General features: G+C 36.9%; 1 protein-coding gene across 1 annotated transcript; it reads left to right on the plus strand.

The window, feature by feature from the left end:
* Positions 1-256: 256 nt before the first annotated feature.
* On the plus strand, positions 257-12,965 carry LOC130966880 (uncharacterized). Its single transcript, XM_057891703.1, has 11 exons — positions 257-377; positions 10,577-10,581; positions 10,862-10,904; positions 11,005-11,089; positions 11,180-11,312; positions 11,551-11,609; positions 11,813-11,879; positions 12,079-12,204; positions 12,368-12,538; positions 12,640-12,741; positions 12,864-12,965. Exons 1-11 carry the CDS (start codon positions 257-259, stop codon positions 12,963-12,965), a joined length of 1,014 nt encoding a protein of 337 aa, XP_057747686.1.
* The last annotated feature ends 1,065 nt before the right edge of the window (positions 12,966-14,030 follow it).

Below are 14,030 nucleotides of genomic sequence, written 5' to 3' on the forward strand. Positions count from 1 at the left end.
CTAACTGCGCAGAGGCAACAGAAAAGTTATGTAGATTAGAGAAGAAAACTGTTGGAATTTGAAGTTGGAGAGCATGTATTTCTGAAGGTTACTCTAACAACTGGGATTGGAAGAGCAATTAAGACCAAGAAGCTGAATCCAAGATTCATTGGACCATTGAGATTCTGAGGTGATTCGTGCCGGTGGCATAGTAGCTTTGCCGCCTCACTTGTCTAACTTGCATGATGTATTCCACGTGTCACAACTTTGTAAGTACATGTCGGATGCGGCTCATGTGTTAGGACCCGAGTCGGTCGAGTTGACTGAGAACTTGACGTTTCAAGTAACACCTGTGCGTCTCGATGACACTAGTGTGAAGAAACTGCGAGGAAAGGAATGTTAGTTGGTTAAATTGGCTTGGAAATGAGCAAGAGTTGAAGAACATACTTGGGAGTTGGAGTACGAGATGCGGAAGGATTATCCCGAGTTATTCTCAAGTAATCACTAAATTTTAGGGACAAAACTTCTTATTTGGTGGGGAGAATGTAAGAACCGTGATAAATTAACCGATTAATTAAATAATTAAATTGCCCAAAATAGGATCTACAAATTTAGAATGTGAATTAGAAAATTTAAATATGATTTTTGGACTTAGTAGATTTTTTTGAGTTAGAAAATGTAATTTTCTATGAAAAATCGCATAAAAATGCGAACCAACAGTACCAGCTTAAGTCTGTCTAGTATTGTGCAAGAATAATTAAAAACAGTAGAAAACTTTAGGAAAACATTTAGAATTGAAAACTGGGCATTAATTTTAAAGGTTTGACCCGAAATTAGGGCAAACATACCAAAAATGCTAACAGATTGGATCGGGCCCAAGTTGGGCCCAAGCCCAACATATATAACACTCCATTAATGAACCCATAAGCACACCACACTCACAAACATAACACAACACATCTGAAGTAAAGAAGAGAGTAAGGGTTTCCATTTTCACTCTTGTGCACCAAAAGTCAGTGGGAAAGGCAAATGGCCCAACCTTGACAATCATGTCTTCAATTACGCCTGATGGGTATTTAATGGAGCCATCAGCAAGTTGGAGACATATCCGGGTTGGTTTAACTTCATCGGTCAACCCAAGCTTTTTGATAGTAGCTGCAGGTATTAGGTTAATACTTGCCCCAAGATCACATAGAGCTTGCTTGGTACAAATACCTTCTAACGTGCATGGTATCATAAATCTTCCCGGATCTTTAAGCTTCTGAGGTAAGCTTTTCAGAATGACTGCACTGCATTCTTCAGTGAGGTAAACTTTCTCAGTTTCCCTCCAATCCTTCTTATGACTTAAGATTTCTTTCATGAACTTAGCATAAGAGGGTATTTGTGTAACACCCTACCATACAGAGTCTTATGCTTAAGTCATAATTCAGAGATGGCAAGGTATTACGATCTCTAAAATAAAAATTTAGTACGTATAGTAGTATGAATGATTGATTATAACTAGGAGCCTTTGTAAAAAAAAGGGGTAAACAAAAATCGCAACTCAAAAGCGCAACACTCCGATCGATAACGTAACGAACAAGGATAAACCAACGCGAGATTATATATATACAAAGGAGTGTCAAAAACAGGAATATCAAGACTCAAAATCCGGCTGCGAAGATAACCGGTCCGAGCATAGCAATATATATACATATGATAAAATAAGGAAACCCCAAAGGAAACCCAAAGGGACACAAATACAGAAACCTATTCTCCAAAATCTCCCAAAAGAGGAGTCATCACAGTTTGTATTATTTAATGGAGATAAAAGTATCTAAGCAAAACATATAAACTAAAACGGAGTCCCCAAGAACAAAGGATCTTCGTTAATCCAGAAGTCTCCAGCAGGCCTCAGCGAGAAACCTCACGTCCTGCATCTGAAAACACAAAATCCGCATGGGTGAGAACCAGAGGTCCCCAGCATGGTAACAACTTCCACATATATAATACATAATAACAGAGGAAAGCCAAAGGCAATCCTAGAACTTCCTCCAGATAACATCAAGCTTATAAACAAGCTAAACCATAAAAGGGCATCTGACTAAAGATTCTTCAGTCTAACTAATACTTCCCTTTCCAATTCCTTTAGACCTCCCAACCACCAGCAGGAGTATAATGTAGCAAACACAATTATTCAAACAAGAAATATAAAAATAGGAGCAAATAAGGCATTTAGACAATTAGCAAGTAAAATGCAGACAAATAGGCAATCTCAAACAATTCATATAGTATGCATATGATGAATGCCTGTCCCTAGTGGCTGATGATATCATTTGTCGGTTATAGAGCCAACCCGACAAGTCCTGGTAGTTAACCATTGGACTGTCCCTCTGTCGTGTCTCCCCAACTCGAGTTATACTCAATATAAACTTGATCATAATCATGATCCATATCCATCACCCTCACTGGTGAATATTTATGGGGGTGAGCTCATCCGGGGCTTTCACAGTGCCCAGCCACCCTGACGACATAGGGTCAAAAGAGCTTCAAGTCTCAACCTAAAGCACGTGGTGGCTAGCCACTGCTTTCTCCCAGGGAAACTCTCATCTCCGATAATGGAAGTGCAACATTCACAATTCATTCAACAGCATATATATGCCTTTATTCTTAGCCATAATCATGGCTCCGCCGTAACACGGCAATAATCCAGCCATCCAGCTCACAGGTAAATCCATAACCAGCCATCTAGCTCACGGTTAAATCCATAACCAGCCATTTCATTAACAATTACGGCCTTTCGGCCCATGGCATAACAAGCACTTCCACCGCCATCCTCCGCCTCTCACATAATCATCTTTGATCCTCATTGATCAATTCATTTTTCTCTTACTTCACTCGCAAGTTACCACATCGCCTAGCTCCTTTTCTAATTGCTAGGCATATCATAATGATTTAAGACATAAGTGGTGAGATCGGAGGCTTAGAAGTATGAGATTTGGCTTTTAAAACTCAAAAATCAACTTTGGGATGAAAACAGGGCCACGCGTACGCGCACTCCACGCGCATGCGTGGATGGCCTCAAACTCATCGACGCGTATGCGTCATGCACGCTAATGCGTGGATTGAAAATTTACCAATCGACGCGCACGCGTCAGCCACGCGTACGCGTGGTTACTCTCGTGCCCCAGGCACAAAGCTGGCACAGTTTTAGCACAACTCTCTGGCAAAATGGCTGGGCATTGGGTGCAGTACATCGGCACGCCTGCGCACATCACGCGCACGCGTGGATGGCGTTTTTTGGAAGAACGGCGCATACGCGCCAAGTGCGCCTATGCACGAGGGGTCATTCTGCTAAAAATTTTCTAAGTTAAAAGCTGCAGAATTTACAGATTCAAACCCCAATCTTCCAACGGACATAACTTTCTCATTTTAAATCATTTTTCACCCGTTCTTCGAATGGCATGAACATCCCGGATCTAATTTCATGTCTAAACAAATTTGGCACAAAACTGAGATCTGTAGTCCAAGTTATGTCCCGTCAAAGTATGCCCAAAAACTATATTTTTCATACAAAACCACAAAGTGCTATTTTCAAAACAAGCCATTTTCAACTCTTTTCAAAATCAATCAAAACATGCCAATTTCATCCCTTTTCTTTGAAATCAATCAAAATATATCAAATTCAACATCAAGCATCCTCAACTCACATATTGACACATTATCTCAATTTACCAAAATCACTATCCCATCATTCTAACCCACTTCACCCAAGTGGTTCAAACCCAAACACATTGACATATCATATACTCTTCTTCATGCCAATTTTCAACAACACCAATTCTAATAAATCATTATTGTACACAATCAATATCATACTCACCATCAACATGGTTCAACCCACAATTCAACCACAACCAATCATCAAGCATATATCACAACATGTATATTTCTCATACATCATACCACCAAGGCATCAATAATCATCATCACATATATGACCACATCATATATCTCAATCATTCAACAACATAAACCATTCAATGCCTATCTTAGGGCCTCTAACCTAAGTATTTCCTACCACATTACATATTAGATACGGGAAACCGAAACCATACCTTAGCCGATTTCCCAAGCTCAACCGGAGCACTTCCAAACTACTTTTCCTCAAGCTCTCAAGGCCTCAATACCTCCAAGAACAGATTTTTCACCACCAAACCCTTTCCAAGCTTTTCAATATTCCCAATCAAGCTCCAATATTCACATATACACAACTTAGGCCACAATCATCACACCCATACACAACATCTCAAAACACAAACATCATAGAACCACAAATTACACTAGGGTTGAGAATCTTACCATACCCAAGGTCCAAGGAGGCAAGATTAACATTCTCCTTCAAGAGAGTTGGGTCCTGTAACATCAAAGAGTCCAAAATCTCAACATTTTTGCTCATGAAACTCGAAAATAAGGCTGGAATTTCGAAGAGCAAAACGTGGCTTACCTCAAGATTGATTGTATGGGTTTTGTAGAGCTCTTCGTGGTGAACGCGTGGCTACAAACGGAGCGGCAATCGGAGCTCTAGATCAAAAGTTATGGTGGTTTGAAGATCAAGTGAGAGATAGAAGTTTGAGAGAGTGTTCTTCCCCTATTTCCTCTCTTTTTCAGCGTGTGTGAGTGTGTAATGAGGAGAGAGAGTGCTGAAAACTAGGGTTTTGGTTTAGTTATGTTGGGCCAAGGGCCCATTTTGGGTCCGGTTGGCCCGGTCGGTCCAATCTTGGTCCGAATTCTATAAAATTGGTACCGAAATTCTCGTTTCAATCTCCTCTATCACATCTAGCCATAAAAATCACATTTAGGGCTTTCTAGAATAAATTCTCATTTATGGGTTAATTAGCCATTAATTAATCGGGTTTTACAATTTGCTCAAGTACCTCTGCAAACGGAATCTTTATCTCAAGAGTCCTGAGATAGTCTGCAAAGCGGGCAAATTGCTTATCATGTTCTGCTTGGCGGAGTTTCTGAGGATAAGGCATTTTGGCTTTGTATTCCTCAACTTTAGTTGCTGCAGATTTATTACCCACAGCCGTGGGTTGAGAAGCCTTTTTAGAGGAGTTGCTATCAGCACTTGTATGTGTCTGATCCCCCACTGGTGTTTGAATACCAGGGGTGGAAGTTGAAGTGGCGTTAGATGCCAACTCCTTACCTGTTACTGGCGCATGAACGCTAGAATTGAGCTTCCTTTGGGCGTTCAACGCCAGTTCCTTGCTTGTTTCTGGCGTTGGACGCCAGGACTGAGCATGGGTTGGGCGTTCAACGCCAGATTTCCACCCATTTTTTGGCGTTTGAGCGCCAGAATTATTCCTCTCTGGGCTCTGACTGTCCTCAGAGGGATTTTGGGTAGCAGTCTGTTCATTTCTTGACTTCCTGCTGCCTTGAAGTGAGGTATTTAATATTTTTCCACTTCTTAATTGAACTGCTTGGCATTCTTCTATTATTTGTTTTGATAACTGCTGTTCTGTTTGCTTCAACTACACTTCCATATTCATATTAGCCATTCTTGTTTCTTGCAATATTTCATTGAATTCGGCTAACTGTTTTGTTAGAAAATCTAATTGCTGATTGAATTCAGCAGCTTGATCTGCAAGACTGAGTTCAGCAGTTACTGTTTTAGCCTCTTTGTTGATGGAAGGTTCACTGCTTAGGTACAGATGCTGATTTCTGGCAACTGTATCAATAAGCCCTTGAGCTTCTTCTATTGTCTTTCTCATGTGTATAGATCCACCAGCTGAGTGGTCTAGAGAAATCTGAGCTCTCTCTGTAAGCCCATAATAGAAGATGTCTAACTGCACCCACTCTGAAAACATTTCAGAGGGGCATTTTCTCAGCATCTCTTTGTATCTCTCCCAGGCATCATAAAGGGATTCATTATCTCCTTGTTTAAAGTCTTGGATGCTCAGCCTTAGCTGTGTCATCCGTTTTGGAGGGAAGTATTGATTCAGGAATTTTTCTGACAGCTGTTTCCATGTCTTTATGCTAGCCTTAGGTTGGTTATTTAACCACCTCTTGGCTTGGTCTTTTACAGCAAATGAAAACAGTAATAGCCTGTAGACATCCTGATCTACTTTCTTATCATGTACTGTGTCAGCAATTTGTAAAAACTGTGCCAGAAACTCTGTAGGTTCTTCCTGTGGAAGACCGGAATACTGGCAACTTTGCTGCACCATGATAATGAGCTGAGGATTCAACTCAAAACGACTAACTCCAATGGAGGGTATACATATACTACTTCCATATGAAGCAGTAGTGAGGTTAGCATATGACCCCAGAGTCCTTCTGGGCTGTTCATTTCCACTTAGGTCCATGATGGAGAAAGGAAAATGATGTGGATTTATTTTATTTATTTTATTATATAAGAAAAATAATTTTTGAAATAATAAAATGAAATAAAATAAAAATTAAAATAAAATAAAAAAGATTTTAAAATATTTAAAAAAATTTCGAAAAAATGAGGAGAGAAAAAGTGGTTAGAATATTTTTAAAAAAGCTATAATTTTTAAAATTAAAGTTGAAATCTGAAATTTTTATAAAAAAATTCGAAATAATTGCTTAAAAATAGTTAGAAAAGATATTTTTTTGAATTTTGAATTTTTCGATGAAAGAGAAAAATACACAAAAGACACAAGGCTTAAAATTTTTAGATCTAATGCTCCTTGTTTTCGAAAATTTTGGAGGAAAAACACCAAGGAACACCAAACTTAAAAATTTTAAGATCAAAACATAAAGAAGACTCAAGAACACTTTGAAGATTCACAAGAACAACAAGAACAAAAGAAGGAACACCAAACTTAAAATTTAAAAAATACAATAAAATTTTTTAAAATTAAAGACAGATTAACAAGAAAACACCAAACTTAAAGTTTGGCACAAGATTCAATTAAAGAAAAATTATTTTTGAAAAAGATTTTAAAAAGAAGATACCCAATTACCAAGAACATAAACCAACGCTCTAGCCAATTGAGCTATAAATGTAACGTGTTTTAAAGAAGTATTTTTAATAGCTAAATTTTATTTTAAAACTAATATTTTGAAAATGCACAAGAAAAACACGAAAAACACAGAGAATAGGAAAAACCAAAGATTGAACAAGAAAAATTGACAAGAACAATTTGAAGATCAAGGAAAAATAAAGAGCATGCAATTCGAAAATTGAAAGACAAAGACAAGCATGCAATTGACACCAAACTTACAACAAGACACTAAACTCACAAAAAACTAACAATTAATAAAGAAAAATAATTTTTTTTTGAAGAAAAATTTTTAAAAAGGAATAATAGAAAATGCAATTCTAGTGACTCTAAACCAAAAAAATAAATTTTTTCTAATCTAAGCAACAAGATTCACCGTCAGTTGTTCAAACTCAAACAATCTCCAGCAACGGCGCCAAAAACTTGGTGCACGAAATTATAAATCACACTTTTTACAACTCGTGCCACTAACCAGCAAGTGCACTGGGTCATCCAAGTAATACCTTACGTGAGTAAGGGTCGATCCTGTAACATAATGCTTCCTCACTTTCAAACATGCAAGGATCCTTCCATGGCAAGCTGTATATAGGGCGTCACTGTTGTCAATAGCTACTTCCCATCCTCTCAGTGAAAATGGTCTAAATGCTCTGTCACAGCACGGCTAATCATATGTTGGTTCTCGATCATGTCGGAATAGAATCTATTGATTCTTTTGCGTTTGTCATCACGCCCAACAATCGCGAGTTTGAAGCTTGTCACAACCATTCAATCCTTGAATCCTACTCGGAATACCACAGACAAGGTTTAGACTTTCTGGATCCTCAAGAGTGGCCGCCAAAATGTTTTAGCTTATACCACGAAGATTTTGATTAAGGAATCTAAGAGATACTCATTCAATCTAATGTAAAACGGAGGTGTTTGTCAGGCACACGTTCATGGGGTGAGGATGGTGATGAGTGTCACGGATCATCACATCCATCACAGTTAAGTACGAATCAGCATCTTAGATAGAAACAAGCGTGTTTGAATGGAAAACAGAAATCATTGCATTAATTCATCGAGACGCTGCAGAGCTCCTCATCCCCAACAATGGAGTTTAGAGACTCATGCCGTCAAAAAGTACAAAGTTCAGATCTAAAATATCATGAGATACAAAATAAGTCTCTAAAGGTTGTTTAAATACTAAACTAATAGCCTAGGTTTACAGAAAATGAGTAAACTAAGATGAATAGTGCAGAAATCCACTTCTGGGGCCCACTTGGTGTGTGCTGGGGCTGAGACTTAAGCTTCTCATGTGCCTGGACTGTTTTTGGAGTCGAACGCCAGGTTGTAACCTATTTCTGGCGTTGAACTCCAACTTGCAACCTATTTCTGGCGATGAACGCCAGACTGCAACATGGAACTAGCGTTGAACGCCAGTTTACGTCATCTATCTTCACGCAAAGTATAAACTATTATCTATTGCTGAAAAACCCTGGATGTCTACTTTCCAACCCAATTGAGAGCGCACCAATTGGACTTCTGTTGCTCCAAAAAATCCATTCCGAGTGCAGAGAGGTCAGAATCCAACAGCATCAGTAGTCCTTTTTCAGCCTGAATCAGATTTTTGCTCAGCTCCCTCAATTTCAGCCAAAAAATACCTGAAATCACAGAAAAATACACAAACTCATAGTAAAGTCCCGAAATATGACTTTTGCCTAAAAACTAATAAAAATCTACTAAAAACTAACTAAAACATACTAAAATCTACATGAAATTACCCCCAAAAAGCGTATAAAATATCCGCTCATCAGTCTACCACTCTTAAATCTATGCATAGGTTTTCTTTTTATTTTTAGTTTTTGCTTATCTCTAGGTGTTACCTCATGTTGTCTTTGTTGCCTGTGTCTTCTCTCTCATCATCTTCTCATCCCATCCTCTCTTCTCCTATTAACTTACAATTTATATAGAAGATAACTTAGGGTTAATATAGCTTTCTATTTATACACTTTATTTGTGTATCAATTGTTGTTAGCTTAGGTCCTATATATAGAATTATTTAGTGGGACCCGCAAATATCTTTTGATTGATATCTAAGGTCAATCAACATCAATATCTTTCAAATGTCTATCTTGCTTCTTTTTTTCCCTCCCAAAATAATGGTTCTATGGATTTCAAAATTCAAATTACTCAATTGATTTGTGTTTATAAATAAATGCAGAACCCATTGATCATGGCAGATTTTTCTCACATTCATGTTGCTGTTGTATGTGTTTCTTAGTTACTGTTTGATTGACTGAAATCTATTTTCTCTTTCATCCTTTTAATTGCATTTCAATATTACAACTGTCATGGATATGGTTAATAAGATTAATCCTGATAAGGAAGCATGGAACCTCAAAGTTAGGGTGATTAGGCTTTAGACTGTTCTAACTTTCACTGGTCAGCTTCTCCCAAATTCCATGGAGATGATTTTGGTTGATAAATCTGTGAGTTATAGTGGTCTAAATCTATTAGAATTTTTTGGATGTTTGTTTTTTGTATTTAGATGTGTTTCTTCTTGCCTTTTTTATATTGAGGTCTGAAATTTTGTTTCATTTAAATTTGTTTTTCTCTGTATTTGATTTGTCATTTATCAGATTTTTAGTATAATTTATGTTGATTGGTAGGGGTGCAAGATACAAGCTACTGTTCAGAAGACTATGATTTACAGGTTCAAACAACTTCTCTCCAAGGGTCGAGTATATGTAATGAAGCTCTTCTCTGTTGTGCCAAACCAAGGATCTTATAGGGCCACTAGGCATCAGTTAAGTTGATTTTCCAGTTTAGGACCACTGTTAGGGATGCTATCTGCGATTTTGAGTTAAATCTCAATTTGACCCCTGAAATTTAGCCCGATACTCAGAATGACCCTCACAATTTCGTTGGCCCCAATTAGAACCCCCAAATTTGCAATTGTGGCTCCAACTTGCCCCTGCCATCATCTTCGTCACCAAAATGCTAATTTGATGCAATTGCATGACACGGTGGACACTACTTAAATGACGGCGCATTGGTTTTGCACCCAAGCCCTTTGAAAACCACACCGTTTCAGTTTTTTGTGGGTTAAAACTCTCTTTCTTTCCACTATGACGATCATAAGTTGCCAAACATCAAGAAAACCCTTACACTATGTGGTTTCCAAAGGTTTTGCGTGCGAAACTAATGCGCCGTCATTTAATTAGTGTCCAACATGTCATGCAATTGCGTTAGATCAGCATTCCAGTGACGGAGATGATCACAGGGGCAAGCTGGAGCCACAATTATAAATTTGGGGGTTTTAATTGGGGCCAACAAAATTGTGGGGGTCATTCTGAGCATCAGGCCAAATTTCAGGGGCCAAATTGAGATTTAACTCCTGCGATTTTATTCCAAAATCTACTCTTATAATCTCTCCATTCACTGAAATTTTAGAAACCAAAGCGGATTCCAATTTCTTAGTTGGTATGTTGTGCTATTTGCTCATACTTTTTTTGTCTGGAATGATTGCAGTCTTGTTTCTTTGTGATTTGTAGAATGTTGCTTTATTGTCATTATTTCCTAATACTTTTTTTTAATATTTATTTCAGATGTGGTGGGTCTGTTGGTCTCTGTGTCGGAAGAGAAATAATATGATAAAGATGGAAAGAAGATGAAGATGGCTGTGATGGAACTTGTTGAAAATGAGTTAGCATTCTTTAATTTCTACCTCTTCCTCTTATTGAGATTCTTTTTTGTTTTTGGTGTGTTTGTATAGTCAAGTTTCTTATAGTGTAGGTGATTTTGTTGGTTGTTTTCAGTCACAGGATTCAGTGTGCCTTATTTGATGAATATGTTGACGAACTTAATCGATTTTCATCTTCTGGGTTGAACAGCCAGTTGTGGTTTTACAGCTTGCCAAAGTTAAGGTTTTTAGAGGTTTGTATCATGTAAATTTCATTTCAGGTGTGTCAGATATCCAAGTTCACTTGGTTTTACCACTATATTCTTGTAACCAATGTATATATATATTTTTTAGGTAGAGTTGGACTTCAGGATGTTATGTTTGCATCAAAGCTTGGATTTAATCTTGACATCCCAGAGGTGGCAGCTTTTCGGAAAAGGTATTTTTGTACATGTAGTTTCTATTGTGTTTTTTGTTGTTGTTGTTGTCATTGTTTACTTATTTAAGTTGGTGCTGTATTTGTTAACAGTTCTATTCCATCTCGAGTTAGTGCATCCCAACCCATTGGCATTGTTGGATCTGAAAAAAATATCAGAATAGAAGAAAATTTTATGAAGCTCACACCTAGGTGTACTGTGAAGTCGCTTGATGATAACAACCGAGTTGGAACCAGTTTAATTTTTTATCATGTTTACTCTTGATAATTTGTGTAAAATTTTCTTTTTCTATTCGTTAGTAAATACTACTTTGTTTTGGAACGATATTAATGCTTTTGTCCTCTTTTGTACTTGAAAATACTATACTGTTAGTATTTATTTTAGTTTTTCCGTTTTAGTTTGTATTACAACTATCTTTAGTTATAATGTCTTAACATTTATAGACCTAGTCTTATATTTTTAGGCTGGAACTTTTGTTGTACTAGCGAAGATAGCAAAAATAGTTGAGGATGATCCTTGGTGGTACTTTGCTTGTGTGTGTGGCAGAGGTATTCAGGCAGAATCTTGGATTTACTTTTGTTAATTTTGCAACATCCATGTTACAAATGTGACTCCTAGGTATAAATATTTTACAATGCTTCCTTTGTGCTTTCTTAAATAGTAAATTATTTCTGCGTAGTTGTTAACCTTAGGCCAGTATTTATGTGTATCTTAAAAAAATCCAGGTTTAGAGTGAAGGTGTTGGTTGAGGATTCCACTGGTGTTTCTATTTTTGTCCTCTTTGATCGTGAGGCAAGTTACCTACTGAATAAGACTTGGCCCAGCTATTTGAACAACATCTTAAGGATGTTGATGTAAGTCACTCGAATGTTATATTCTTTTTATGTGCTGATTTTATTATTAAAGAGTTTTCTTATCCTTCGGTTTCTACCGATTCATTTTTTCTGTTGTATCTATTTTATATTATTCGTAAGTTGTGTTTGGCACACAGTCTCCTCCTATATTCCAAGAAATTGTTGGAAAAGCTATGTTGTTCAAGGTTCTTAGTAGGCCTGTTGGGATGGAAAAATTCAAAAGGACTTATCCAGTGAGGCGTGTTTGTGATGATGCTGCAATAGTTGGAATGTTTGAGCTCTGGTTCAGATGTGAGTCCTGAAAAGGTATAAAACGGAATTCTCACCTATTGTTTTATTTTAATAAATTCTTTCTTATATTTTTCATTTTTTTGTTGTTCCATCTTTATTCATGTCTTATATCGGATGTGCTTTGTATTATCCAAGGCTGGGTTTGTACCAAAAGGAGAGGGATCATTTGGGGAACCCTCTAAGGTTACCAAATCACCAAATTTGGGATTAACTCCTTCTAGCTGCTCTGAGCTCTTTGCTGGTTCGCCTCAATGTACCCAACCAAAATCAAGTGTTGTTGACTTGGGAGCTGATGAAGATGCTAAAGTTCCATGCTTGCAGTTTCTTCTATTATTTTTTCTGTATTACTTTTCACCCTTTTTTGAGTTGTGTTTAAATTGAACCTAATATGTTGTATCATTTAATAGTGTCCTCTCCTCAAGAGAAAGTATGTTGATGCTGTGGTGGATAAGTTAAATGAAGTGGATAATTCTGAAAATTCATTTGATGAAGTTGATGAAAGTGACGAGGTGAGTAGTGTTGCCAATTTTTTTTGACAAGGTGCTTAATGTTCTGATCAAGTTCCTTTGACTTGAACTTATTAATTATCCCTCTAATTAGGTTTATATTTTCATGCAATTTTTTACACTAGGAGTATGTGGTTGGCCTTAATCGAGGCTCTCTTGATGCTAAGAAAGATGTGAAGCCTTCGTTGAAGAGGTTGAGAAGATTCTTGAGGCTGCAATTTGATTAAGCTGATGAGTCTCGTGGCTCAGGGAATGATGGCTCCTCTGGACATGGGGTTAATTGAGGTGGCTGCCCATGGCAGTTAACTAGAGCTACTGATTAGGACTAATCTAAGGCATTAGGTATTTTGGTTATGTCCATGTAATAGCATTTGATGCATTAGATTGTAGTGGATGTGAATATGTGTGTGTTTTCATGTTTTGTATAAGTTGTTTGGATTGTTTTTGGGGCATCTTTCTTATGTAATAGATTAAGTGCTAGGGTGTGGACACAATATCCTTAGCCACTAGAAAAATTAGCTATTTAGCCCTTTATGTTTGTTCTTATTTATTTAAAATTCAATAAAATACAGTAGCTCTTTAATGATATAAAAATTTCTCCTTCCACAATTTAGTTTATTCCTTAACTTATGTGGTTTTTCCAAGTGAATGCTTTATGGTATTTAGATGACTGAATATTCATGTGTTGTTGAATTGATTTGTACTTTCTTGATATATCTATATTGAACAGGTTGGAAGTGATCTTTTGGCCATTTCTTTTGTTTTGATGGATTTCCTAGGTGCATTTTGTCTATAATGGCTAATGTAGCTTAGGTATTAAAAAAGTTCATTCTTTGTTAAAATGATGACAAGGATATATGTACACTACAAAGTCAGTCATGATTTTCTATTTGACTGATTATTTTTTTTATTAGATAAAGTAATTTCAAAAACATTTGGATCTTATTGGCTCTCTCTCATGTCAATTTGAGAGTCAAATACGCAGTTTTCTGAATACACAATTTTGACATTAATGGCACAAAATTTTGATTAGTTGATTTACTGTAGAGTAAGTTTAACTATATATTTTATAATAATAACTCTGTTCTCATTGTCACTGTATACGGAAACTTTATGTTTTTTGAATATAATGAATGGTGCATTCACTATATTTTACCCAATTACTGCTGAATCTATTTTTTCAATACATGTTGAATATGTAAATTGTAAATAGGTAAAAAAATTTTGCATCATGTCAGAATGTAAAGATCAGCATCAGCAACATGCGCTAGACCATTCAATCCATGAAGTTC

Source organism: Arachis stenosperma, chromosome 3 (assembly GCF_014773155.1).
Source record: "Arachis stenosperma cultivar V10309 chromosome 3, arast.V10309.gnm1.PFL2, whole genome shotgun sequence".
In the NCBI taxonomy this organism is placed as follows: Eukaryota; Viridiplantae; Streptophyta; class Magnoliopsida; order Fabales; family Fabaceae; genus Arachis; species Arachis stenosperma.

Bases quoted from the DNA above. Each gene is read 5' to 3' on its own strand.
- LOC130966880 (XM_057891703.1), top strand. From the start codon at position 257: ATGTCGGATGCGGCTCATGTGTTAGGACCCGAGTCGGTCGAGTTGACT. The intron at 11,313-11,550 runs GTTGGAACCAGT...TTATATTTTTAG, and splicing joins CGCTTGATGATAACAACCGA to GCTGGAACTTTTGTTGTACT. The intron at 11,610-11,812 runs GTACTTTGCTTG...AAAAAAATCCAG, and splicing joins GTTGAGGATGATCCTTGGTG to GTTTAGAGTGAAGGTGTTGG.